General features: G+C 41.2%; 1 protein-coding gene across 11 annotated transcripts in view; it reads left to right on the plus strand.

Annotated features, from left to right (window-relative positions):
• The window catches only part of ptprda (protein tyrosine phosphatase receptor type Da), a 622,540-nt gene that overhangs the window by 572,724 nt on the left and 21,923 nt on the right, over positions 1-27,893 (plus strand). For all 11 annotated transcript variants that reach the window (XM_078570553.1, XM_078570552.1, XM_078570557.1 and 8 more), the window contains 7 exons: positions 2,130-2,284; positions 18,745-19,030; positions 19,812-19,990; positions 21,609-21,735; positions 22,322-22,447; positions 24,623-24,777; positions 27,217-27,352. In XM_078570553.1, the coding sequence (XP_078426679.1) occupies positions 2,130-2,284; positions 18,745-19,030; positions 19,812-19,990; positions 21,609-21,735; positions 22,322-22,447; positions 24,623-24,777; positions 27,217-27,352 (1,164 nt within the window). The remainder of the gene's footprint in view (positions 1-2,129; positions 2,285-18,744; positions 19,031-19,811; positions 19,991-21,608; positions 21,736-22,321; positions 22,448-24,622; positions 24,778-27,216; positions 27,353-27,893) is intronic.

Here is a 27,893-nt window from a genome sequence, read left to right on the forward strand (position 1 = left end):
TTGGATGAGACCATTCATCCTCTTTCTGCACTGGATGGCAAACCTCTTCTGTGCAGCGTTGGCACTGACCACCACTGCCAGCGCCTCCCAAGCCGAAGTAGCGACATTGCTGGACTTCCTGCAGCCAGAGCACTAGTGGAGGAATCACAGCGGGCCTCCAAAAGGCATTCCAGTGATGGGTCATTGAATTCTTCTTAGCTTTCAGGGCCATGTCTTCACTGGAGCAGCCCTGGGCTACAAGCATTGAGAACTGTGTGCGTGGCTGCAGTTTAGGTATGGCACCCAGGGTGAGGAAACGGTGAGATAGCACTGTGGCAGGCGATTCGGAGGCTGCCCACCAGTGAGATGGGATATTTCCTGTGGCTGCACAATCAATGAGGCGGGAAGCAGACACTTGGATGCGAAAACCGGCCATTGTGGCTAGCGGGTAAAACGTCGTTTTCAAGCCCACTACCGCACTTCGTGCACTCCTGGGACCATTCCGCCCATAAGCTCTTCAGCCTTGAAAGGAGGCAAATGAGAGGTTTTATGGAGGTATAGAAGATGTTAAGTGGAATAGAGAATATTAGTTCTGAGTTTCCAATTAAGTCACAGCCAGGGACAAAGGGGCATAAATACAAACTGTTAGAGCACAAATTCAGGGCTGATATCATGAAACACTTATTTGTACAAAAAGAGTGCTTAATACCTGGAAGTGGGGAGTAGTCAAGAGAAGGACTCTCGTCATTTCTGAGGTTAGTTAGATGCTATGAAAGAAATTGCAGTTTTCAACACAAGAATGAGCTAGATGAGTTGAATGGCCTCCCTTGTTTGTATATTGTGATGTAATTATTTGACTCATTTCTGCAATCACTGCCATTCTAGACCATGCGCAGCTTATTGCATTCCCAAATTGGAGTACTTGGATTCCCGGAGAGAGAGCCAGCAGTGGGGCAAGTTGCCATCCTGCATTATAGATTTTAAGTGGTATTTTTGCTTTTCATATTCATACTGACTTTTTAAACTTAAACTATTGACAGAAGGAATTCCAACCCCAGGTCTTCTAAATTCATGTGATTTTTTCATGGGTCACATTCTACTCTTGATGCACTCATTGCCAGGGTTAGGATATCAAAACTATAATAAACTAGTGTGCGTGGAGTAATTTAATTAGTTTTAGATGCCCTGTTTTAGAACGCAGGAGCATTGTACCATTGTAATGCACAAAAATAATGGTCTTTCCCTAATGGGTGTGAGAGTTGGCATCTGTTGCCAAGGTGGACTTCTCCAGATTTAGATTTGTAGTTTGTTATATTTTAAGGGAAGGGCCTCCTACCCAGCTGTGTCTCCACCACTCACCTCACCCACAACTGTCATTTCATGGTAGCAAGCTGCACTTCACGAACAAAGCACTGTGTGGATAGAGTGCGTTCACCAGCAAAATTGAGTATCAGTCTCACTATTTATGTTTGATGGCTGATCAGCAGCCATATTTTATTTCACACAAATGCACCATCTCAGATTTATTGTCTTTTCTGCTCATCAGCAGTTCTAGACCTGTGTCTTTACAGTCAAATTTTGCGCCTGGGTTTGGCGTGAGAAGGGGTTTCAACCCTCATTCTTCCTCTGAACATCCTTGATAATCCCTGTCAACTGCAGAGTGCATCTGTTCTCATGAAATGTTGTTACTGCTTTGTTGAAGGCAATTTGTGAAAAAAGGACTTCTCTATCTGAGCCATATATGGCCCGTGTGAAGTTTTCTGTCTCTCTCACATGCTTGTGCAAGAATTTGTGGCTGAAGAAATTATTTTTCTAATTATTCCCTTTGTACATTCACATGCTCACAAATTCATATTAGTTCATAGAAGAAAGCACATTACCACAGCTGGACATCTGCAGATCAGATATGCACACTTTCTCTGTTCAGATTGGATTTGAGGTAGTAAGACCTGGAGGGCAAACCTAAATTTCATTCATTAAGACAACAAGCAGTGTAATTTGATCTACAAATGAGAGGCATCAGAAAATTATTATGTATGTCAGTGTGGAAAACATCATTTATTAACGTGCCCAGAATAAATCTCCATTTTTTTTTTGGTTATTATAAATGTTCTCATCAGTTTGTTGATAAAATCCCATTGTTCTAATAGATTGGCTCCAGTGAAAAGAGGGAAGTACGACAGTTCCAGTTCACAGCGTGGCCTGATCATGGGGTTCCAGAGCACCCAACACCATTCTTGGCCTTCTTGCGGCGAGTGAAAGCCTGTAACCCTCCTGATGCTGGGCCCATGGTTGTACATTGCAGGTAGGTTATACCTTCAACAAAGACACTGCAGTCAGGAAGCTGTGGCTTCATTGCATTTAGCAAAAAAATGGTGGTACACAACACCAACTGACTTTTGGAGTAAAAGTTTTGTTTCTTCACTTTTAATTTGAGACTCTTAATTTTTTTACAGAAAGATATAATTTTCAAACAGGTTTGCCTGAACTTCCTCTCTGCTGTTTTAGTGGAGGGATTAATCCATGGGTTTACATATGCACTAGAAATGGAAGAGAAAGGAAGTTACTGCGCAGTATACTTTCAAAGTCAAGTGTTGTTTCCCTAAAGATTAACATAAAATCAGAAGAATAACAATCCGATTAGTATTTATGAAGACAATAAGAATGTAACAAGGTATCAGAATTACAAACATTAAAGTCCTGGTATGATGAGGACACAGATTTTACCAGACACCATAATGACACATTGATTTTCCCCACAAGAAGGGAATGTTTGTCGTACGCTTCCGTTGATAGCTGCACTGCAGTAATTGGAAAAGACTTGGGTGGATGACATGCTCCCACTGACCATTCCCCCTTTTATACTGGAAGAATCATTCCATACTTTGCCATACTTTTGACACTAAACACTGTGGAGTTTACAGGTTTCATTTTGAGGAAGTTTCTGTTTATTTCATGGTTTTTACGAGGTGGATGTCGCGTATTCTCTCATAAAACTGTAATATTTTCTGCTGCTATTAACAGTGCAAGGCTTGATCATTCAAAGTTTTCTTTCAGAAAATTTGGGATACATATCAATAATTTGTGATATGGCACGTTGGTAAGTATAGCATTACCTGGGAAGAGGAAAGTTTATATAGCACCTTTCACAACCTCAGGACATCTCAAAGCATTTTATACCAATTAAGTACTTTTGAAGCACCTCTTCAAGAGCGGTAGCCTTGCCAATGATGTTCACATCCCATGAACGAATAGAAAAAAAAGTGTTGTCACTGTTGTACTGTAGGAAGAATAGCAGCCAATTTGCACATAGCAAGCTCCCCCACAAACAACAATGTGATAAGGATCAGATAATTTGTTTTTGTGATGTAGATTGATGGATAAATATTGGCAGGGCACCCGGGATAACTTCCTTGCTTTCCTTTGAAATAGTGGCACAGAATATTTTATTGTCATTTGGTAGTACAGAACTTGAGTATTGCTGAAGAAAGACATTTTGCTGAAGCTTTTCGTCTTGTACTCATCAGGACAATCACAAGAATACCAACATCAGGGAAAAACAACTTTGACAAAACTTCAACAAAATGTCTTTTAAAAATTTACTTATGTGTACCAGAAAGGGCAGACGAAGCCTTGGCGTAACTCCTCTTCTGAAAGATGGCTCCCCTGACAATGCAGCACTCTATGTACTGCACTGGAGAGTCAGCATGATTTTGTGTGCTCAGGGCCCGGATTTTTGTGCGGGCTCAGGAAAACCTGACCTGCGCACTTATGCGCCTTCCAAAATGCATACCCAACCCACCCGTGACTTTACCCAGGATTTTTGTCTTTTCACTAGGGCTAGGTTCGCAGTGCATTTTGCAAGCTGTGATGGAGTACATGAGGAGTATGGATTAGGCTGCTGATTAGGAGGCCCGCCTTGGTTTTCCAACAGCTCCCAACATGGTTTCCTGCCATTATCAAATCATAATCATTTAAAAATCGCCAGCAGTGCTTGACAATAAATGAAACTGAGATGTACACATTAGCCAAAGAGATACTAGTTCACTCATACATGTAGCAGTTTTTATTAATGCTGTAAAAAAGGACTTTAACTGACAATTATGAAAGAGGTTTACAAAGTAGCAGCGTCTGAAAAACAACAATTACAATCAAAGGGGCCTCCGGAAGGTTGATGTGTGTTCTGAAATTTCTGGTAGAGCGTCAATGAATCAGTCCATGTAAGTTCCTTTTGAAAGAAGCAGTGGTTCATTTTGATGGCACCAAGGGAGATGCCAAGGATGATCAGGGTGAATTCTTAAGATTGGCTATTTGCCTGGTCCATGTCATAAAAAATCTTCTGATCATTACTTTTATTCTTTCACAGGATGTGGGCATTGCCGGCTAGGCCAGCATTTGTTGCCCATCCCTAATTGCTCTGTGGACGTTATTTTGTGTTTCGACTTTCTGAAGTGTCATGGACAAAATTTGTGTTTCTTTTTTATTGCCCATGATCAATATGTTTGTATGTAAGGGGTGTGTATTTTCTTACCCTCAGGGTGATTGTCCTGATTTAAATATGTCCAGAAGCAAGCTTTTTGAGTTTTACAGTAAATAAGGTTAGTTATTGTCACACACTTGACCTGGCGGTTTGAAACAAGATATCACACACATGCTATCAAACGAAGATTAGATATAGATGAAGGTAAAACAATACAAATTACAGTTTATGATTGTCTCAGTCTCTTTCGTGGCAGGCTTGTAGTTTCTTAGACAAGTTGATGTTTTAGTTGAAGTGAAGATTCTCAGTAAGCTGTGAGACCTCTTGTAGTTAAATGTCCAGAAGGTTGGTTCTCTGATAAAGTCAAAGTTGAAACAGGTTGCGGTGAGTCCTCTCCCACTTCCAAGGTATTGCTACTTATCTCCTTGGTTGCTTAGATGGCTTTCTAGTGGAACTCTATCTCTGAAGAAGAGTTTTTTGCTGTTATTTTAAAAGAAGGCAACAAAATAGCTTCCATACCATGTGACCTGTACAAGTTCAAAGTCCTTTTTCCAAAAATAGGTGATAGGTTGATTACGTATCCTGTTTTATTGTTTGACACCTTAACATTCACATTTGTCTAAAACACATTGAGCTTTGATGTTTCTTTTGTCCATGGTGAAATGGAAAGATCAGCTGGCTGGAATGCTATAGTTCTTTTGTTGATGGCCCATCCTTAAACAAAGGGATGTGTGAAATCTCCAGATGACCATGAATGTCCGTATTTAATTAGGTATTTGCTTGAGACCCAGGATTGTCTGAAGGTTGAAATGCCAAAGGGCACATGATTTGCAGTGTCCATTTTAATAGTCTGTTTGTGTTCAAAATTACAAAGTATTAACTAAAAGTTCAACAAATTTCAACAAATTTTTTTATTCATTCATGGGCTGTGAGCATCGCTGGCTAGGCCAGAATTTATTGCCCATCCCTAAATGCCCTTAGGAAGGCAAATACTGGAACATGAGAGAAGTAACCACACAAATTTTATGAATCACATTTAACTCTGCTACCTGCTAATTCTTTGCACATATTGCGCTATAAAAATCGCTTCTTTATGTTGTTTTGTAAGGAATGAGAGAACCAGCTGTGGAAAGGCAGAATTCAACTGCGTATTATACCTTTGGTTTAGCCATTCCTTGCATCAAATAATCAGAGGGGAGCAGTGGCGTAGCGGTAATGTCACTGTACTAGTAATCCAAAGGTCCAGGCTAATACTCTGAGGGAATGTGTTCCACCAAAGCAGTTGGCGGAATTTAAATTTAATTAATAAATCTGGAATTAACAGCCAGTAATGGTGACCATGAAAGCACCTTTGATTGTCATAAAAACTCACCTGATTCACCAATGTCCTTCAGGGAAGGACATCTGCCATCCTTACCTGGTCTAGTCTACATGTGACACCAGAGCTACAAGTTGACACTTAATGCCCTCTGAAATGGCCGAGTAAGCCACTCAGTTGTACCAAACCACTACAAAGTCAAAAAGAGGATTGAAACCAGATGGACCTCCCTGCATCAACCTAGGCAATGGAAACAACAACGGAAAACCCAGTCCCATCGACCCTGCAAAACCCTCTTTACTAACGTCAAATTAAGAGAGCTGTCCTAGAGATGATTCAGCATCAACCTGACATAGTCAAGCTCACCAAATAATACCTTACAATGTCCCAAACAGCACCATAACCGGGTCCCTGTCAGTGGGACAGGACATACCCACCAGAGGACGTGACACAGTGGTATACATTGTGAAGCAAATTTCCCTGGGAGTCCTCAGCATTGACCCTTGACCCCATGAAGTCACATGGAATCAGGTCAAACATAGGCAAGGAAACCTTCTGCTGATTACCATTGCCCCCACCTCTCAGCTGATAAACCAGTACTCCTCCATGTTGAACACCAATTGGAAGAATCACTGAGGGTGGCACAGGCACAGAATGTACTGTGGGCAGGGGGACTTCAATGTCCATCACCAAGAGTGGCTCGGTGGCAACACTACAAACCGAGCTGGCCAATTCTTGAAGGACATAGCTGCTAGATTGAGTTTACGGCAGGTGGTGAGGGAACCAACATGAGGGAAAAACACACTTGACCTCATCCTCATCAGCCTACCTGTCGCAGATGCACCTGCCCATGACAGTACTGGTAGGACTGATCACTGTGCGGTCGTTGTGGAAACAAAGCCCTGTCTTTACATTGAGGATACCTGCCAGCATGTTCTGTGGCATTACCACAATATTAGATGAGGTAGATTTAGAACAGACCTAACAATTCAAAACTGGGCATCCATGAGGCACAAGCACAGCAACAGCATTGTATTCAACCACAATCTGTAACCTCATAGCCTGGCACATCCCTCACTCCTCCATCACCATCAAGCCAGGGGATCAAACCTGGATTAAGAGTGCATGAGGGCATGCCAGGAGCATCTTCAGGCATACCTAAAAAATGAGGTGTCAACCTGTTGAAGCTACAACACAGGACTACCTGCATGCCAAACAGTGGAAGCAACATGCAATAGATAGAGCTGAGCAACTAAACAATCAATGGATCAGATCTGAGCTCTGCAGTCCTGCACATTCAATTGTGAATGGTGGCGGACAATTAAACAACTATCTGGAGGAGAGGCTCCACAAATATCCCATCTTCATTGATGGGGGAGCCCAGCACATCAGTGTAAAAGACAAGGATGAAGCATTTGCATCCATCTTCAGCCAGAAGTGCTGAGTGAATGATCCATCTCGGCCTCTTCCTGAGGTCCCCATCATCACCAATGCCAGCCTTCAACCAATTCGATTCACTGCACATCATATCAAGAAATGGCTGAAGGCACTGGATACTGCCCTGGCAGCATTCTAGCAGTAGTACTGAAGACTTGAGCTCCAGAAATAGCAGTACAACTACAATACTGGCAACTACTCAACAATGTGGAAAATTGCCCAGGTATGTCCTGTCTAGAAAACACAGGACAAATCCAACCCAGCCAATTACTCCCCCATCAAACTACTCTCGATCATTGACAATGTGATGGAAGGTGTCATCAAGTGCTATCAAGCGGCACCTACACAGCAATAACCTGCTCATTGATGCTCAGTTTGGGTTCCACCAGGGCCACTCAGCTCCTGATCTCATTACAGTCTTGGTTCAAACATGGGCAAAGGGGTTGAACTCAAGAGGCGAGGTGAGAGTGACTTCCCTTGACATCAAGGCTGTATTTGACCGAGTGTGGCATCAAGGAGCCCTGGCAAGACTGAAGTCAATGGAAATCGGTGGGGAGACCTCTCCACTGGTTGGAGTCATACCTAGCACAAAGGAAGGTTGGAGCTCTTCAGCTGCTTCATCAATGATCTTCCCTTCATCATAATGTCAGAAATGGGGATGCTTTCTGATAAGTGCACAATGTTCAACACCATTCGTGATGCCTCAAATACAGAAGCAGTCCATGCCCAAAGCAGCAAGACCCAGACAACATTCAATCTTGGGCTGATAAGTTGCAAGTAATATTCACACCACACAAATGCCATAACCATCTCTCCTTGACATTCAAGGCATTACCATCACTGAAATCCCCTGCCGCCCTATCAACATCCTGGGGTTATCATTGACCAGAAACTTAACTGGACCAGCCATATTAATGCTGTGGCTACAAGTGCAGGTCAGAAGCTGGGAATTCTGCGGCAGGTAACTCACCTCCTGACTCCTGAAAGCCTGTCCATCCATCTACAAGGCACAAATCAGCAGTGTGATGGAATACTCCCACTTGCCTAGAAGAGTAGGCCTCCAACAATACTCAAAGCCCAACAGCATCCAGGACAAAGCAGCCCGCTTGACTGGCACCCCATCCACCACCATAAATATTCTCTCCCTCCAGAACCGATGCACAGTGGCAGTAGTATGTCCCACCTACAAGCTGCATTGCAGCAACTCACCTAGGTTCTTCAACTGCATCTTCCAAACCTGCGACCTCTGCCACCTAGAAGGACAAGGGCAGCAGATACATGGGAATGCCACCACCTCCAAGTTCTCCTCCAAGGTAAATGCCATCTGACTTGGAACTATATCATTGATCCTTCACTGTCGCTGGGAGAAAATCCTGGAACTCCCTTCCTATTAGCATTGTGGGTGTACTTGCACCCTATGAACTGCAGCGATTCAAGAAGATGGCTCACTACCACCTTCTCAAGGGCAATTAGGGATAGACAACAAATGCTAGCCTAGGCAATGACGCCCACATTCCATGACATAATTAAAAATAAACAGTTGCACTTAAAGCGACAAGGTGAGATTTGCCATAACCATTGTTTCTGATCATGATGCCTGTTTCAAGTTTGCTACAAATCCAACTCTCGTTTACAGTTGTATTTGTGTGCAGAATTTATGACTGTCTCAGGATCAAAAAAAAAAGTCACCTGTCTAGATTTGGCTTTAATGAAGTTTGAATGAGAAATACCAGTCCATGGTGGAAAAAATGTCAATCTGCCAGAAAATGTGACGCTATTTACATGTAAAATAATAACTGCACTGTGAATACTGAGTAAGGGGAAATTGCAGTCTTGTCTTGCGCTGAGTGTTGGATGTGATGGAATACATTTCTTATCAACAGGACATTTGGCCATTCAATGAATCTCATCTCAATCTGTTGTAGGTCAGGTTAAAGATCTAATATTGGTCATTTAGTGGCATTTCGTTTAGCTGTCTGCTGTCATGTTAATTCAGTTCTCCTTTTCTTGTCCTTATGCATGCTTTTCTATCACCCTGTCCGCAGTTTTGGTTCCAATCACAGGTATACAGGTACAACTGAAGTCCACTTTGATTCAGGCTGGACGAAAGCATGTGGGCTTCAGTAAAAGAGGTAATGAGGAAAGAAATAAAAACGTTTACTTGGAAAAGGATGTCTTTGGTGGGACATCATAGAGATAATACATTAAATTAATGGAATAAAGGGAAAAAACCAATACTTTCAGGTACAGCAGGAGTAGAGAGCACAGATTCAGGCTTTGGGGAGCAAATTTAGGACAAATATCAAGAAGTATTTCTTTACACAGAGGATGATCAGCAGTGGGAACAGAAGAAATGATTAAGCCTAGGGCACAGAACTCATTTAGCGAGCAACTGAGGGTTATAACAAGAGCTTCATGCTGACTCCTTCAGGCAGGTGCAGCATATGCCCAGCACAGATCCCGCAGAATGTGCACAGAAACTGAAACTGTTCCCCAAGGACCCCATAATTTTGGTCCTGGGAGCGAACAAATTAGTGCAGTGAACTGTGTGGTGAGCCTTCATTTGAAACTAGTAAAGCTGGAAAGAGGAAAGATTTGTAAGATAGTGTCTTTGCAGCAAAGGAGTTGACGGGTAAAACAATTATGTTAAAAATGCTAAACATAAATTTGTTATTCTTTCAAAGAATCTGCTGCACACTTTTAACAAATTTTGCTGATAGTAAAGGAAGATTATTGTGGGTCTATTTTGATCAAATAGCCACTTTCCTACATTGATTTAACATAAATTTATTTTTGCATGACTTGCATTTTTTAACTGATTTTAGCATGGATATGATTTCCTTGTGAATTCTAATGCTGAGCATTAGCATTTATTTGCAAGCGTGAAGAATATCCAATAAATATATCAGTAATTTCTCTCAGTTTCACTGACTGAAAGGATTTTACATTGATACTGACATCAGCTAAATTACCCCTGCTGATTGCAAATGGGTATTACCTGCATTCCAGGTAGTAATCTGGCCCAAGGGAGTAATCTATAACATAAATAAATAAAGATAGCAGTTACTGGATTACTCACTTAATCTACTGAACTTTTCAGTTATATCTGGTGCAGCTCATCAATGCTGGTTCATAGCTAGTTATTTGAATGGCATCCTATTCACATTACCAGTGAACCCAGCAAAAGTTCTGGCCAGTGTAAACTGCAGTTGCAGTACGTATGATTGCAGCACAGGGAGATTTTTGGAGATCTTCTCTATCTTCTGCTGAGTCCTGGTTCTGCTTGCTTATTGGCCACTAGGAGGGCAGATTTGATAGTTGCAGTTAGATCATGCAAACTACTCAAGGTACTGCCCCAAAACTCTCTGAAGCTGGTTGCCATTGTTCTCTTGACATGGTTCCCCAAGGCCTTCGAAAGGCTAGTGGTCCATACTTCCGTGTCGGATTGATTAAAGTAAGAGTGGTAAAATACAGAGGGTCCTGGGACCGCTGTTGGATACAGATACTGCTACACCATTTCAAATTCTTCTCGGATACTGGCAGAGCGGATGTCATTGCACTCTGCCATGATGCTAGTTGCTTGTCTCAGGCCCTGTGAGATGACACCCAGAGCCTCCACCTAATTTTTAATGCTCATTCAGTATCCTTTCTTAAAGCAAGCACCTGAGATCTGAGCCCTGAGGCTTTGAAACTGGGATATACTCCTGCACACCTCCACTACCCACAGTTAGAACTCCACTGTTCCCCTCTAAGTATCCTAACAAGTGCTGCAACTACTCAGGGCATTCTTTTGAATGTTTCTGCTCCCTGCTCATGTCTTTTCCACCCTGTGATGTGGCAGGCTGGATTTACACAGACTCCACAAGTATTCATATTCTAATTAGCCGAGCCCGTTGGAGTTGGTGCTGCTGCAATATGGTGGTTGAAAGTTTCACCAAGCCATGCTGTTGGCAGCAACATGGCACATCAGAATATCTGGACTGGCAGGTTTTTCTGTAGCTTCCATGCTAAAGACTCTGTTATCCTTCTTTAAAGACCTGACAAGGAGGCAGAAAAATTGATGTTGTGTCTAGCTGACGCACCACTTGAATTCTGTTTACTGCCAGACTGTGTTTGATTTGGCAGCTTGAACTAAACAGTGATCACCAATTGATCTGATTCCTCACAACATTACTAGTTTACAGCTAGATTCTATCTGTAGCACTCCTAGTGCAGCGTGTCCAGCATCTGGCAAGTGCATGCCTGGTTTGTGGGGCATGATTTTCAGTCCATCACTATAAAAGATGAAAATTTACCCATAAATGGAAACATGAATAACTTTTAGTTAGTTGTGGCTCAGTTGGTAGCACTCTCACCTCTGAGTCAGAAAGTTGTGGGTTCAAGTCCCACTCCAGGGCTTGAGCACAAAATCAAGGCTGAGAATCCGGTGCAGCACTGAGTGAGTTCTACACTACCTGAGGTGCCATCTTTTGGAGGAGATGCTCAACAAAGGCTCCATCTGAGTTGACGTTTCGAGTCCACATGACCCTTCAACAGAACTGAGTGTAGTTAGGAGAGGGGTGAAATATAAGCTGGTTTAAGGTGGGGGGCAGGGGGAGAGAAGTTGAGGGTGGGGTGGTTGTAGGGACAAGCAAGCAGTGATTCACTACTTGCTTGTCCCTACAACCACCCCACCCTCAACTTCTCTCCCCCCGCCCCCCCACCTTAAACCAGCTTATATTTCACCCCTCTCCTAACTACACTCAGTTCTGTTGAAGGGTCATGTGGACTCGCAACGTCAACTCTTTTCTTCTCCACCGATGCTGCCAGACCTGCTGAGTTTTTCCAGGTAATTCTGATTTTGTTTTGGATTTCCAGCATCCGCAGTAGTTTTTTGTTTTTATAAAGGCTCCATCTGCCAACTCAGGTGGATTAGGGACAAGATTACATGGCACTATTCGAAGAGCAGGGGAGCTAACCCCAGTGTCCTGACAAATATTTATCCCTCAACATAATAAAGCAAATTATCTGTTAATACCACATTGTTATTTGTGGGAGCTTGCTATGCACAAATTGGCTGCTGTTTTTCCTACATTACAACAGTGACGCAGTTCTAAAGTACTTCATTGGCTGCAAAACTCTTTAGAATGGCCTGCAGCTGTGAAACGTGTTATAGAAATACATATCTTTTCCCTTTATACCAGTTTCATTTTTGGTATATATATACTGGGATGAATTATAACCCTTAAAAAAACAGATGGGTTGCAAAAAATTTTTAAATTTCAAATCCCAGTCTGCTTATTTCCAGGTTTAACAGAGGGAGGATATAAGGATGGCAACCACCTGCTCACATGGGGAAGGTTGGGTATTTAAAAATTATAATAAGGCTGGGAGCTTCACAGTAGCTGCTTAAAACCCCACTGCATGCAGAGGAATCTGAACTTCCAGCTTTCCTGTCTGAAAATCTGGTCCTCCTGCTGTCCAGTAAACCTGCCTATATCACTACTGGGGCCTCTGATCCTAATGAATACAGCCCAGGGACTATTTCCTTCGGTCGCTATGTAAACACATTCTAAAATATTGCATCGGGCAGAATTTTGCCCTCGTTGGGCGGGCTCGGCGGGGGCGAGTGGGAGCGGTCGGGAAGCCAGCCGCAGCCTGCGATCGGGGCCCAACCGCGATTTCACGCTGGCACATGAGCAGGGACATGTTAGAAATTTGGTTGAAAATTTTTAATTTTTTTTTAAAATCACTGAACGAAACCTTATCCCGTGGATGAGGTTTCGCAAAAAGTCCAAAGGCCATTTGGCCTTTTTGCCTGCCCGCCAACCATAAGATTGGATGGGCAGCGAATAATTTAATTCAATTGGCACTTTAATGGCCTTAATAGGCCTATGAATTGTCGGCGGGCGCGTTGCAAACTCCTGCCCGCGTCCGCTGACCGAAATATCGCACGAGTGCACGATGACGTCAGGGTGCTTGCCTGACCTCACCGCGTGTCATTTTACGCTCGATCGGGTTGAGCACACACCCGCCCAATGAGCGCAGTATTCTGCCCGTTATGATTTTGCTAGGAGCAACAAAAATGTTTTAAAATCTTATTTTACCCCTTTTATAAACCTTGACCTGAACGAGTTTCATTTTCTGGGATAGTTTGGTAACATATATAGCAGTGGCTTCTTTCACGTTAGTCTTCCGCAGCATTACAGTTTCAAGCGGTTTCACAATAGGATTTTTTTTTAGCTACTTTCATTTTTAATTCCAGTCTATTATTGAGCCCTCATTCAAGTCCCCTCTTCTCTCTGTCCCATTCTTTAACAGCACATGAATGTTGAATTAAAAAAAAGCTTGAAAGATTTCTAATGGTATTGGTTGAGGGGTAAGTGTTGGCTATAACATAGAGGAGAAGCCCCCTTCTTTTATATTTACCTGATAGTGTCTCGGTTGAACATCTAGTCTGAAAGGCGTTACCTCCAATGGTGCTGGACTCCCTTCACGGTGAAGTGTTCTTATGTCTCTGAAGTGATGCTTGAAGCCATGAACTCTGACCTAGAGGTGATCCTGAGCCAAAGCTGGCTTCCATGTCCTTAGACATTGTGATCGCTTCTGAAAAAGGATTGCATCTTTGAATTCCATCTAATTAAATAAGCCAGAATCAATGATGCAACGAATTATTCACTTAGCTGCAACAGTAATAATTGTGACACTTGATAATTTAGATTATTCAAGACTAACTGGCAGCTCAGTTCACTTGCAGTTGTCTGTAGATTATAGAATGTAAAAAAAAAACAATCATTTGTCTGAAGAATTTAGAGGTTTGGAAGGAAAATTTCTTTTCATGTACAAGTCAATATTTTATTTTCATTACTCTGGTCATTTTCTAACAAACATTGAAGCAAATAATAAACAATATATGTGCCACTACCATCCCCAATGACAAAATATCACTCAGTGGGCTGAATTTTCCTCCCGTCGGGGGCGAAGTTGAAGGGCAGGCGCGCTTCCAATCTGCGCCCCCCCTATCGGAGGCGTGGCGCCATTTTATGTGGGTGGACCAATTAAGGCCTGCCCAGTGTGATGTCCGCAGGGAAGTGCTATGCACTCCCTGTGCAGGCGGGGGGGGCGGGGATCCCAAAATCGAGAGTGCGCTCTTTCACGCATGCGCACAAAAGAGCGCACTCATCTCCCTGAGGCTACATGCAGCCCCAGGGAGACCGGCTGCACATGTAAAAAAGACCAAAATAGAAAAATAAAATTTCCCTTACATGTCCCCTCACGTGACAATGTCACATGAGTTGGGACATGTCCATAATTTTTACAAAATCTTTATTAAAATTTTTTAAAGCCTACATGAAACCTCATCCCGCCCGTGGATGAGGTTTCATGTTTTTTCTAGTTCCCACCAGGGCTCCTGGCCTGCCTGCCAGCCTTAAGGTTGGACGGGCAGGTCCTTTAATTACTTAATTGATCCTGGCAATGTCCTCAATTGGCCATTGACAGGTCGGCGGGCGCGCAGCTGATTTTGCTGCATTCCCGCCTTCATGAAAATTTAAATCGGCCGCGGTGACGTCGGGAGGGCCCCCGACATCACTGTGCGTCATTTTATGCGTCGGTGAGCGGGCCCCACCCCCGCTCGCCAGCTCATAAAATTCTGCCCAGTAAGTCTACTGCTACCCTACCCTCACCCTTCTGACTGAAGTATGAATCACTGACTGAACCATTGCCTTGTGTACTGGAATATAGGAACAAAAATAAGCTATTTAGCCCATCGAGCCTGTTCTGCTGCCATTCAGTGAGATCGATGCTGAACTACAACCTAACTCCATATACTCGCTTATGCTAAATATTCCTTAACGGTTTTGAATTATAAAAATCTATCTATCTCAGGCCGAAAATTTGCAGTTGATCTCACATCAATTGCCATTTGTGGAACAGCATTCCAAACTTGTGCCATTCTTTGTATTTAAAAAGTGTTCCCTAATTTCACTTCAAAAAGTCTTGGCACTAGTTTTCAGACTGTGCCCCGGTCGATACTCCCCAGCCAGAGGAAATAGTGTCTACCTGAACTATCAAGTATCCTGGGAACATTAATCAAACCCCCACCCCTCCCCCCACCATTAGCCTTCACAAATTCCAGGAATTACAACCCTAGTTTGTGCAATCGCTCCCTGTAATTTAACTCCTGGAGTCCAGGTATCATTCTGATAAACCTGTGCTGATCTCTCTCCAAGGAAAATATCTCCCTCCTGAGGTGCGGTATCCAGAACTGCTCACAGTAGTGCAGCTGTGATCTAACCAGGCTTTGTCTTGCTGAAGCACAACTTCTACCCCTTTGTATTCCAAGGGAAGATTTTCCGATCCCCCCCGCCATGGGAATCGTCACAGGTGGGACGGAAAATTTGGTGGACCAACCAAAGACCCGTTGACTTTGGGCGGGAATTTCCGGTCCTGCGGCAGGCGGGGCCGGAAAATCCTGCCCCTGATCTTCTTGACGTAAAGTCCAGGATTTCATTTGCCTATAAGGATGGCAACCACCTGTTCACATGTATTATTTTCTGTACCTGTTCATGACATTTTAATAATCTATGTACCTGGACTCCCAGGTCTCTTTGGGCCTCCACTTTCCCCAGCTGTTGAGCATTTAGAAAGTACCCTGTTCTATCCTTTTGAGGTGCAAAGTGCGTGACTTTACATTTGCCTACATTGAAATCCATTTGCCCCAGTTTCGTCCATTCACTAAATCTATCAATATCTTTTTGTAACATTATGCTTCCGTCGACACTGATTACAAGGTCGCTTATCATTGTGTTATCGGCAAACTTGGATATATGGCTTTCTATTCCATCATCTAAATTGTTAATTAATGTGCTGAATGGTTGAATTCCCAACACAGATCTGCAGGGACATCACTGGTCACATCCTACTAATTAGAGTACCTGCCCATTATCCCTGCCCTCTGTCTCCTGCCGTCTACTGACCCAAATATTAACCGTATTGCACATAAATCAGCTGTGTTTTACTGAATCAGCTGAAACGTGTTCACAATTTGCATATTCAAACACATTTTTCAGCCATTAGGCATTGTTCATTCCCTTCTCTTTGCCTCTTTCCCTATTTGAAGCAAAAGAGTTGACACACATTTTACACTTCTGCTTGCCCTCACTATTCCTCTACCTGTAACTGCTTCTCATCCTAAGCTATTATTCATCCCTCTGATTTTACATTGTTGGCATTCTTACTCCAGTCGCTTTAATTCCTCGAGATCCCAGTCATGTCACATATTCTCATTATTACCTCACTACCATACATAAATAGAATTGTTCCCCCACTTGAGCGCTTTTCCTGTCGACACTCCCTTCAAGTGTCTTTTAATAGGTGATCAGCTCTAGAAAGAGAGTTTGCACCAGAACACTTTTCTGAACAGTACATTTTCAGATTAATGCTCACCTTTGTAATAAACTTGGAATGGCGGGCAGATTTTTTGTAAGAAACAGTAACCTTTACTTACAGAGCTGATGAAACTACATGCATGTTCCGAGAGCAAGGCTAGAAAGCTCTGCCTCTAAGATTCCCCGCGCTTAGGGCTGATTCGTCTGTACAGTCACATGATCCTCATAACAGTAAGAAAAGGTTTAGCTTACAATTACTGCACCTTGAAGGTTGAAGTCTCACCCCAGATACTGAAGCACATGACCTAGGCTGACATTCCAGTGCAGCACCAAGGGAGTGCTAACTGTTGGAGCTGTCATATTTCAGCTAAAGTCACTAAAGCAGATTACCTGGTTATGATAATTTTTCTGTTTATGGCACCTTGCTGTGCACAAATTGGTTGCTGTATTTCCTACATTACAACAGTGACAACACGTCAAAAGTAGTTCATTGGTTTCAGAATGTTTTGAGTGCTCTTAAGTCATGACCGACATTATAATGCAATTTCTTTGATTTTTTTCTTGGTGCCAAAAATACCAATTTGGATAAGTTCAGAGTTGTAACAGATGATCTTTTTAAATAATTTAATAGAGTGTACAGTCTCACCACAGGTCCATACTCAAAATGGAACACTTAGTCACAGTAATAAACAGTCTCACCTATCTAGGTGCAGGAACATGGGTAAGAAATGCAGAAATTGCTGGAAGAACTCAGCCCGTCTGGCAGCGTCTGTGGGGAGAGAAACAGAATTAATATTCTGAGAATAGTATGACACTCCTTCGGAACTGAAAGAATGTGTTCTGAAGGAGAGTCATATTGGACTCGAAACATTAAATCTGTTTCTCTCTTCAAAGATGTTGCCAGACCTGCTGTGTTTTTCCAGCAGCTCTGATTTTATTTCAGATTTCCAGCATCTGCAGTATCTTGCTTTTATTTTGGGTAAGAATTATCACCATTTGGACTTGCTCACTCATGTGTACCTGAGTTCTCATTGAGCTGGGAAAGTCTGCTTACCCGCTTGCCAGTGAAGCCTTAATATTTAGATTTCAGTTCAGAAGACTTGCACTTCAATCTTTACAAAACAAAATCAGTAGCCAAAGTATTACTTTTCCTTAGAGTTTAACCTTAACTTGAAATAGAAAAACAAAAAACACTGAATATTCACGGTTTTCTTTAAAACTAAATGGCCACAATGTTCTCAACACAATATTCTGTGAGGAACCAATGAAGTATGACTTTCATTTCCATTCATGAGGTTTGCCAGGGCTCATTTACGGACACACAAATTGTATTTCACCAACCCCTCTAGCGTGTCCTCCATCCATACAACCACAAGTGTATTTCTAAGCAGTGTATTATCAGAATACTAATGAATCTGCACAGAAGGAAAGAGTCACTAAATTGCAAAGATGTGGACCATACCACTGCAAAATTCCCATCGACTTCTCTTGTGTTTGATTATCTTAGTAAACTGTTGCTTATAAACCCATGAAGAAGGAATATGCAAATTAGAAATGGAGTAATTTGACAGCACATAAAAGTGAAGTTGCCTTTTTTGGGGGATGGGTTAAAATTGGAAAATAATAGAGTTAGAAATGATGTATTCTGAAAGCAGATTCCTGTATTATGACCTTTGCTGGTTAATAGAATGGATCCATGGACTGAGCTATAATACTGTATTGGTGTGAAACAAGTACTTGCTCGCAGCAATGCAGAGCTGATAGACCCAAGTAACACTGCAAGCTCTGCATCACGTTCTAATTAGGGAAATTATACTCACCACTGTTCAAGTGCTGTTTACATTTAAATGCTAGTTGGTGGGACAGTTGGCTCTCTGCAAATATTAAAAAGGCTTAAAATAAACTTTATATAAAAAAAAGCCCAGGCACATGTTAAAATAGGAGGCCATTGCCAGTTTGGTCTTTTCAACCCTAAGTTACACAATTGTACATTGATAAAAAGTTGAAACCACTTGCAACAATGCAAAATGTGTCACTGAACTGTAAGGAAAATAAAACATAATACTATAAGCTTTGAGAGAATCCAGTGGTCTTGTTTATGAAGAACATATGAAATCATAAGACCTATTGCAACTGTGTGGGTTTTCTTTTTGTTTTTACAGTGCTGGAGTTGGAAGGACTGGATGTTTCATTGTAATAGATGCCATGTTGGAGAGAATAAAGCATGAGAAAACTGTAGATATTTATGGTCATGTAACACTAATGAGATCACAGAGGAATTACATGGTTCAGACTGAGGACCAATATATCTTTATTCATGATGCACTGCTTGAAGCAGTGACTTGTGGAAATACCGAAGTGCCAGCCAGAAACCTGTACGCATATATCCAAAAGCTGACACAAGTGGAGCCAGGAGAAAACGTCACAGGAATGGAACTGGAATTCAAGGTAATTGAGCTGCTACTTGTGAAGGAAATTCCAACTTGTAGCTTCAAAGCTTCAAACACCTAATCAATTAAAGTAACTTCAGCAATTTACTACTTAGTTATTCTTTGTGGGTGTTACATTCTTCACAACTTCAGAGATCAAAAAAAGGCCTTTATATTAATACACTAAGAAAAGAGGTTAATATTACTGTACTCTAATTAAGGACAACCATCTCAGCAAATTTGTGTGCATATAGAGAAATGATATATGTAGTTTCCAGGGGCATATGAAATTTTTGCTGATTGTATTGAGAGATGATAGTGCTTGGAAATGGAACATATTCCACTTTAAGCACACAATGTCAGGTCAAGTGATCTCCAAATCAGGTTAGATAGAAAGTGTGCTCCCCCTATTCTCTCCCAACAATGCACCTCAACAACAATCTCTGAAGGACAACCCAACTACACCAGTTTGTCATTTCCCAGTTCACACACCAGCTATTCTATAGCTTCACTGAGTAGTACTGTTAGCTTTCTCCTTGTTATGTGCTGAGGGCCTGTGCTCACTTAGAACTGGGTTGGAAGTTCCAATATTTAGTTCAGAGGCAGAAGAGACATTCCTTCCATCAGCCCTATCTCCTTGTAATTCCGTCTCTGGAGCTTGTCCATCACTGATGCTAATTGCACCAATGTTGAACTCCAGTTTTAGACTGAATGTTACTATATAGTGCAATTTACTTCCATAAAGCACCACTTTCCAAGTCATGGGCAATTCTAAAACTCTTTATTTTTTTTTCCCACAGCGTCTAGCCAACACTAAAGCCCACACATCAAGATTCATTAGTGCCAACCTCCCATGTAATAAATTCAAGAATCGCCTTGTTAATATTATGCCATATGAATCCACGAGAGTATGTCTACAGCCGATCAGAGGAGTCGAGGGCTCAGACTATATTAATGCCAGTTTTATTGATGGTTATAGGTAAGTGGGAGCATCAGTGGTCTTAAAATGTAAACTGCTTTAGGTGATGTAACTGTGAGTCCTCAGCTACACTGTTGCCTTCTGTATATGTACAGTCAATGGAATCAATGCTGTCACTATTAGTTTTTGGGAATCAACTGGCGATTATTAATCAATGAACTTGCATTAATAAGGTCACCTTTGTTCATTGTTTAGCATTGATGCAATCACGCCTCAAGCGAATCATGTTTACTTGTCAGCAATAAATTGTTATGGCACAGTCTGCATGATCAAGAACAGGCCAGTTGTAAAATAATGGATTCCACAATATATAATAGAAAATTAAAACATTCCAGGCTGTAATCTTGTTTTAAGATTCAGATGTTGGTTATAAAACCTGAGATGAGATTATGCCATATAATGTATCGAATTATTCCCTACATGAGATAAACCAGCCATAGAATTTACCAACTACGAACTGCAAATGATTTCTCAAATGCAGTAATGATATTACAGTAATTATTTTCACACATCAATGATTTGGAATAGTCTGTGTCCACATTGATAGCGGCAGCTGGCCCAAAATTAAATTAGAAAATATTTTTAAAAGACATTGTCATCTCAGAGTGTAAGGTGACAGTTTGTCCTTTTCTCTCATGTTTTATTACGTCTTATCAAAAAAATAAGATCATTGCCTTGTAATCACTCCTGGGTAGTCATTATTCTATATCTAACCCAGCCAATTCCCTCTGTAAGGTTGCTGCATTGTTCCAAAACAACACTCCACTCCAAAAATTAATTAATTGCATGAAGCTTTTGAAAATGTTTCAACAACATGATAAGATGCTAAGTAAATATGTGTTTTTAATCACATCCAGATATTTACTATCCTGCATCTATCCAAATCTCTCCATGAGCTTGTTGCTTTGTGATCAATCCCGGATGTCATAACATTCTCTATGGATCATGTGCAGATAGTGGTGTGATAATCAATCTGTGTTTCACGGACAACTCATGAGCTACAAGTCAGCCAGGAGTGAACTAACAGCTGGATACCACTCACCTACAGTGCAACCTCCTTTATATGAATCATATGCCGCATTTTTTTCAGCCAGTGAAAGCAAATCTTGAATATTTTTAATTTCCATGTTTTATAACCGTGATACAGAGTTAATCTCACCCCAGTAAAGATGCACATCCCATCTTATCACTGTAAACAGCCTGTTGCAAGGTTTTGCCACCTTCCCTGCGAACAAACATAATAAAATAGTACTTACTTCATTAACTTGTCTGTAAACATATTGTGCAGAATAAAGATAGGTTTGTGAACGATCAGAGATTCAGTGAGATATAATTACTGTCCCTGATTGAATATTAATGGTTACAAAAACATGGCTGTTTCTTCCTAACATTTTGCACACCACACAAAATAACCCTCTTACCCACTGGATTCTCTGAAGTATAAATAGAAAGTAGTTTTAATTATAGTTTTTACTTTATTTCTAAGTAAGTGAACAGTAGATCCCAGCTGTGTAAAGAGTGAGTAAGGTTGCTTGCAGTTGACTAGTTTGTCATAAATGTAGTTCAGTGAGAGGGAGCAACATGACTACATGTTAATTTTCATTTGTTTTATTTACAGGCAACAGAAAGCCTATATAGCCACACAGGGACCCTTAGCAGAGACAACAGAAGATTTCTGGAGAATGCTTTGGGAGCACAATTCTACAATTGTGGTTATGCTGACCAAGCTCCGAGAAATGGGCAGAGTAAGCACCCAGTGCATCACATAAATTCATACTTGGGGCATGCCTTGTGCAAATATCGACCAAGTAATATTGTATCCCCTTTACATTTTTATACATTGGTAACAAAGTATATGGCTTATAATAGCTTGAAATACACAGCAAGTTAAAGAAGTTATGCAAATATTTTAAGCAGGATCCTACATTAGTTCTGATGAAAAGTCACTTCCAAAACGTAATCTGTCTTTTCCTTTAAAGTCCTGGTCAACCTACTGTGCAATTTCAACATTTTATAGCTTCAACTACTCGCTGCCCCCATAACTACAGACTGTAGAAATTGGAATGATTCAAGATCCCCCCAGTCACAGCAAAACCTAAATGAAAGGACCTTAAGTGGCTAATTGACTAATTTCACCCTGTGTGACTTCTAGTCAACCATATACCTGTGATTCGTATGGGACCTCTCAAGGCAGAATAACTTGAAAGTACCACCAGAACTGTTTCACAGAGAGTATCAGACTCATGTTAGAACAGCAGGGAATACTCAAAATGCTTAATGGACCAGACAAAGCAATGCCTCACAATTCACAGTTGTTTTTGTGTTTTACAGGAAAAATGTCACCAGTATTGGCCTGCAGAGCGATCGGCTAGGTATCAGTATTTTGTAGTAGATCCCATGGCAGAGTACAACATGCCTCAGTACATTCTCAGAGAGTTCAAGGTCACAGATGCTAGAGTAAGCAATTTTTTTTCACCTTTGAGTAAAACAAAAATCAGCCTTACATCAATTTGAGAATCTACCATATAGTACACGTGTAGGATCCATAGGCAAGACACAATTTGGGGGCTCACTAAATGCCCAATTTTATTACAGTTCAGCCTTCAGTTTGTCACAATGCCAGCTTTTAGTAACTTGCCTCAACATTTGTAAAAGACCACAGGCTGAATACTAAAGTTGTATAGGGGCAGCGCAGTCAGACCAGTATTGTTGCATGTCCAACTGACACTATAAATGGGTTGAATTTGAACATAGTGAGAACTTGGAATCAAAGCAAAGCTTATGTTATAAAAAGATACTGTTACTAGCTATCAAAGAGCAATATTTACCCATTGAGGCACCACATTGAAGAACAAACCTTTTTAAAAATTGATGTTTGTGATGTAGGTGTCACTGACATGTATTGCCCATTCTGAGTTGCCCTGAGAAGGTGGCACTAGATTGTCAACTTGAACTATTTCAGTCCATATGGGAAGCTAAACCTTATAAGTGAGTTAATATGTAAAGATAAGGAAGCACTACAGCAGTTATCCAAATGCAGGTCATACCCCATTTGGAGTATTGTGTCCAGTTTAGGGAGATGTTCTTTGGGAAGGATGTTCTAGGTTTGGAGAAATTCTAGTGATGATTCAACAGGATGATAAAGGGGTGAAGGGACTGAGCTATGATCAGAGAATGTGTCAGCTTGGTTTTATTGCTTGGCTGTTATAAAATTAAGGGATTACCTGATTCAGATATTTGTAATCATGAAGGGTGGATGGGAAGTGGCTCTTCCCTATAGTAGGAAAATACAGAACCAAGTGCTGGAATTTTGATTCAGCTGAATTAAATGTCTTTGTTCAAAGGGTTATGAGAATGTGAAATGAAATGCCCCAGAAGGCTATGGCTGTAGGATCAATTGAGGTGTTTAGCAATGACATTGAAACTTACTTGAGGACTTAGGTTCTGAAAGAATATCAAGAACGGGCAAGGAAACTGGGAATCACAAGATACTACATCAGAGCAGACACGATGGCCAAATGACACCCCCCCCCCCGCCCATAACTCTAGCAGGCGACAGTTATCAATTAAGGAACTGTGCATTAGATGTTACAAGCAAACCAGTAAAGCAAAAATAATAAAATGTGAACATAATATTGAATTTGTAACTGACAGTACTAATAGGTTCACAGTTTACTGCCTTAGTAAGATGGGAGTGAGCTGGAAGATTGAGTTTCTTTGGACTCATCATTCAATTCTCCAGTGTGGATTTAGTTTATGCACAAATTCTAAAGATTTATGCAACAAATAGCAATAATAACAATAATAACTGTAATATTAAAGCAAATAATTCCCGGTTCCTGGCCCCTATTCAAATTCAACATCACCTGCATAACATCTGCAGAATAAAAACGCAGCCCAGCCCAGCGCAGTCCATATGATGGACAAATTATTACCAATGATATAGTGACAAATGCTATAATTATTCAACTGTAGTGTTCCACAAAGAATGGATTAGAAGTTGTTGAGCTGATTTTATGCCACTGTTACCATTTGAAAACAGTGTAAGCCTCAGGTTTTAGCACTTGAATTTATTTCCCTCCAGATATTCCTGGCTAGACAAATGTTGCTAACTAATTGACTCATAAATATCGCTACTCTTAATATTCATGATAACAGCACTTTTATCAAGCATGAGGCCTGTTGTGGTTTCTCGTTATCAATTTTAACAACAAAAGCAAGGTTATCATACATTTTATAGTCAAGAGGAGCATATATGTTGTTATTAAATGGCAATGTTTTATTTTAAATACAAGCACCATACATAACCGAAAGCAAATTGTCAAGTGAAGAGAAGGAGAACAGCCATTGTACTGCATTTGATCTGAGTGAATTATGATTTGAATTTAGAAGCACTCTTAGATTTATTGCATTACTTCAAATTGTCAAGTCTGCAGTTCCATCTTCAAGACTGGTTTTCCTGTTAATTGGTATTGAAAAACATAAAATAAATGAACCGCACGAGATGTTCTGACCGTTATATTACCCGAGGAGCAGTTCTTTCAGTCTATTTTGATTCCTTAGAGAATTTAATGAGGTGTGGTTCATTGATCGAGACCTTATTGTGTTTTCTTTTCCAATGGGGGTGAACAGGATGGTCAGTCACGCACAGTGAGGCAGTTCCAGTTTACTGACTGGCCAGAGCAAGGAGTGCCAAAGTCTGGAGAAGGATTTATTGATTTCATTGGCCAAGTACACAAGACAAAAGAGCAGTTTGGTCAAGATGGACCCATCAGTGTTCACTGTAGGTGAGTAGTCTCTTCAATATGTTGTACCTTGCTCAATGGAAGTAAGGGAGACAGTGAAAGCAAAAGGTGAGACAATTTTCTCTGATTACATAAAATATGACCATGCTATGTAAAGTCAGCTCGGGGTGATACAACGCAGAGAACATTAGAGAGCAGGCAAGCTGGACTGGTGGATTTTGATTAAAAGCATAAAGGAATCCTTAAGGTGGCACAGGTTCAAAAAATCTCTATCAGGTTATAAAGCAGGATCACAGAGGTTGTGTGAAATGAAAAATGCTACTTCCACCAGCAGAACCTTCACATCACAGCCTGATCTGAGACTTTTGGTGCACTTTGGGGAAACCACAATAGACACTTTAAAATGTCTGGCTGCTTCCGTTCTGGGTGAAATGTGCATTTGGCCAACTAGGAATAAAGCAGTCAGAGCCCAACTAACGGAGAGAGGCATTTAATACTGAATGTTTATGTCATCACATGATCCTCAGTATTTTTAATCCTCTTGGAATTTTTAAAATACACATTGAAACATTCTGAAATTATTTTTGTAAATGTGGATTATTTAGTTGAATTACATCACATTAGAGCAATGAAAATCCTGTTTCAATTTTTAAAGGCATCGAGTCAATTTTAACCCTTTCACACTGCTGTGCACTTCATTTCCTCTCAGCACCATATTACTCAATGAAGTCCAAAACCATCCAAGGCTTCAATCCTACCCCCCAGCACCTCTTTCACACTTGTAACTTCTAATTATCTGATAGAAGTTCCACGTTCACTTCTAGCTGTCAGTCACTGTTTTACCTTCCTGTCTTTCTTATCAATACTACTACAGTTTGTACTCCACTGAACTTTCCACTCTCATTCTTTTAACACTCTAAATATACTGTCTTATTCCACAGACCCTCATTCTGTTTAAATCAAAACTTAGCACAGCCTCTGACTTTAACTCATTCCTGTCCATTACCTTAAAACTATGGAAAACCTTTTTTCCATTAGTAAGTTTGGGTTTTTTAAAAGGTAAGCTTATCACCTAACATCTATTTCTTCATTTGCCGTGTTATTTATACTCTTGGCAATACTGAAGTTGTTCTGCACTATGAGCCTTGGCTTCATCTCAGTAAAACAAAAATCTGACAGGCTTCAAGGATTAAGAATTAAAAACATCTTTCATCATATATTATTTGCAGACATGATATTTCTTTCATTATTGAGAAAGGTGAATGGAGGATGAAAGCCTATAGTGCAGGCTTTAACCAAAATTGAAAAGAACAGGCAAGAATAGATAAGTCAAGAGATAATGCTTATATCCTGCCAAGTTTGGCTTCTTTAGATCAAGAAGGAGGAAAAAGAAGAGGAACACCTCGGGCTGAGTTTCCCCAAATCTCATGTTGTCCAATTGTCAGGACTGAATGCGGGTGGTGAGCCCACATGGACAACTGGTGGGACCCCGGATAGGATAGTGTCACGATTAGATGTGGCCACTAATGAGGCTGCAGGAAATAGAAGAGGGCACTTCCATGTTGACTCATTCTTGAAAGCCAAGTAAGCTTTTTCATCTACTGTGCTGGAGCCAGGCAAGTAAGCCCCAGCAATTGGAGGGGTGAACCCTCCAGTGTTGACTCCATAGCTACAGGGGCAGTCATTGCCACTAGGGCCATGGAGCAGATATTAAGGAAGGCCCCCAGCCCCCCACACCACCTTTGGGAACTCACTTGGGGGGGCTACAACGCCTGGCAGTCTCCCCACACAGAAGGGGATCCGTCCCACCACTGGTAAGATCCTGGCGCTGGCAGGAAGCAGCCATTAATTGGCCAATTATTTGGTTTAATTGGCTGCCCATCTTAGGTCAGCTGCACTGCTGCCATTCCTGCCATTGTGAATATCCTGTGACAACGGGAAGATGTTGGGCTCCCCCTCCCGAAGCCTTCCGCCACCATTTTACATGGCTTCCTGCTTCCCAGCCCATCTCCAGAGGGCTGGTGAAATCCAGCCCACAGTGTTTACTGTTTATAGAACTCAAAGTAAAATGCAGCCAAAAAAGACCACACAGATATGTGTACTTTTACTACATGGTTTCATTCCACCGCCTTCACAGCAATATTGAAGCCTTCAGTGTTTGTAAATGAACGGGCTCCCATTATTGCTGAAGCACATTGCTGTAATCTAAATGGTTCTATTCAATTAAAAGTGAACATTGCCAAATAAGTTTGTCATGTTTTTAATAGCTAAATACCCAACATACTTCACTGGCTCTTAGTGCACTATGGTGTTTACAAAACCCTCACTGTCCATTGTGTTAATAGGGCTTACAGTAGCACATTCAAAAATACCGGCAGCAGTATTATATTTAATAATTGCTTAGTGTGTGGGAAGCCATTACCAACGTAGTCTCTCAGCCACTTGATTGTCATTTAATTAATGTTCTTTTGCTCCCCATAGTGCTGGCGTTGGGAGGACTGGTGTTTTCATAACACTAAGTATTGTATTGGAAAGAATGCGATACGAGGGTGTTGTGGATATCTTTCAGACTGTCAAGATGCTAAGAACACAACGGCCAGCTATGGTGCAGACAGAGGTAAGGAAATAGTTTTAAAGAATTAAATGCTGCTGTATTTCCACTAGCTCTCCATTTAAACAGCTACCATTCTAAGATAACAGCTATAACCTCACTGATCACAATCCTTTATGACAGACCATTTCAAGAAAAATTGTCATTTATGAAGACAAATAGACAGTCATTTATAAATGAGATGTGAAAGGAGAAAACTCCTTTTGTATGTTGTGAAATGCATGCTGGTAGCGCTGGCTTCTGATGCGGAGGTCATATTGCCAGCTGCAGACTATACAATAATTGCCAACTTTTGATGAGGCAAGTGGCCAATAAACCTAGTGAAAGTGGCTCTTTCCAGCCATCAGCTTTATCGAATTCTGGCTATTGTACTTATGGGTTCCAGATGGCTTCACACATCCTGAGGTGTTCGAAACTAGTGCCATTTCCCAGGTCTCATGCAATATTGATGCAGCTGTAGTGTCACAGTGTGGCGGGATGCCGGTTTGTGAGTCTCTGTATTGTCATAGTGGGTCTGCATGTGCTGCGAATTGATTTGAATATCAAA

This window comes from Cetorhinus maximus, chromosome 2 (assembly GCF_964194155.1).
Source record: "Cetorhinus maximus chromosome 2, sCetMax3.hap1.1, whole genome shotgun sequence".
In the NCBI taxonomy this organism is placed as follows: Eukaryota; Metazoa; Chordata; class Chondrichthyes; order Lamniformes; family Cetorhinidae; genus Cetorhinus; species Cetorhinus maximus.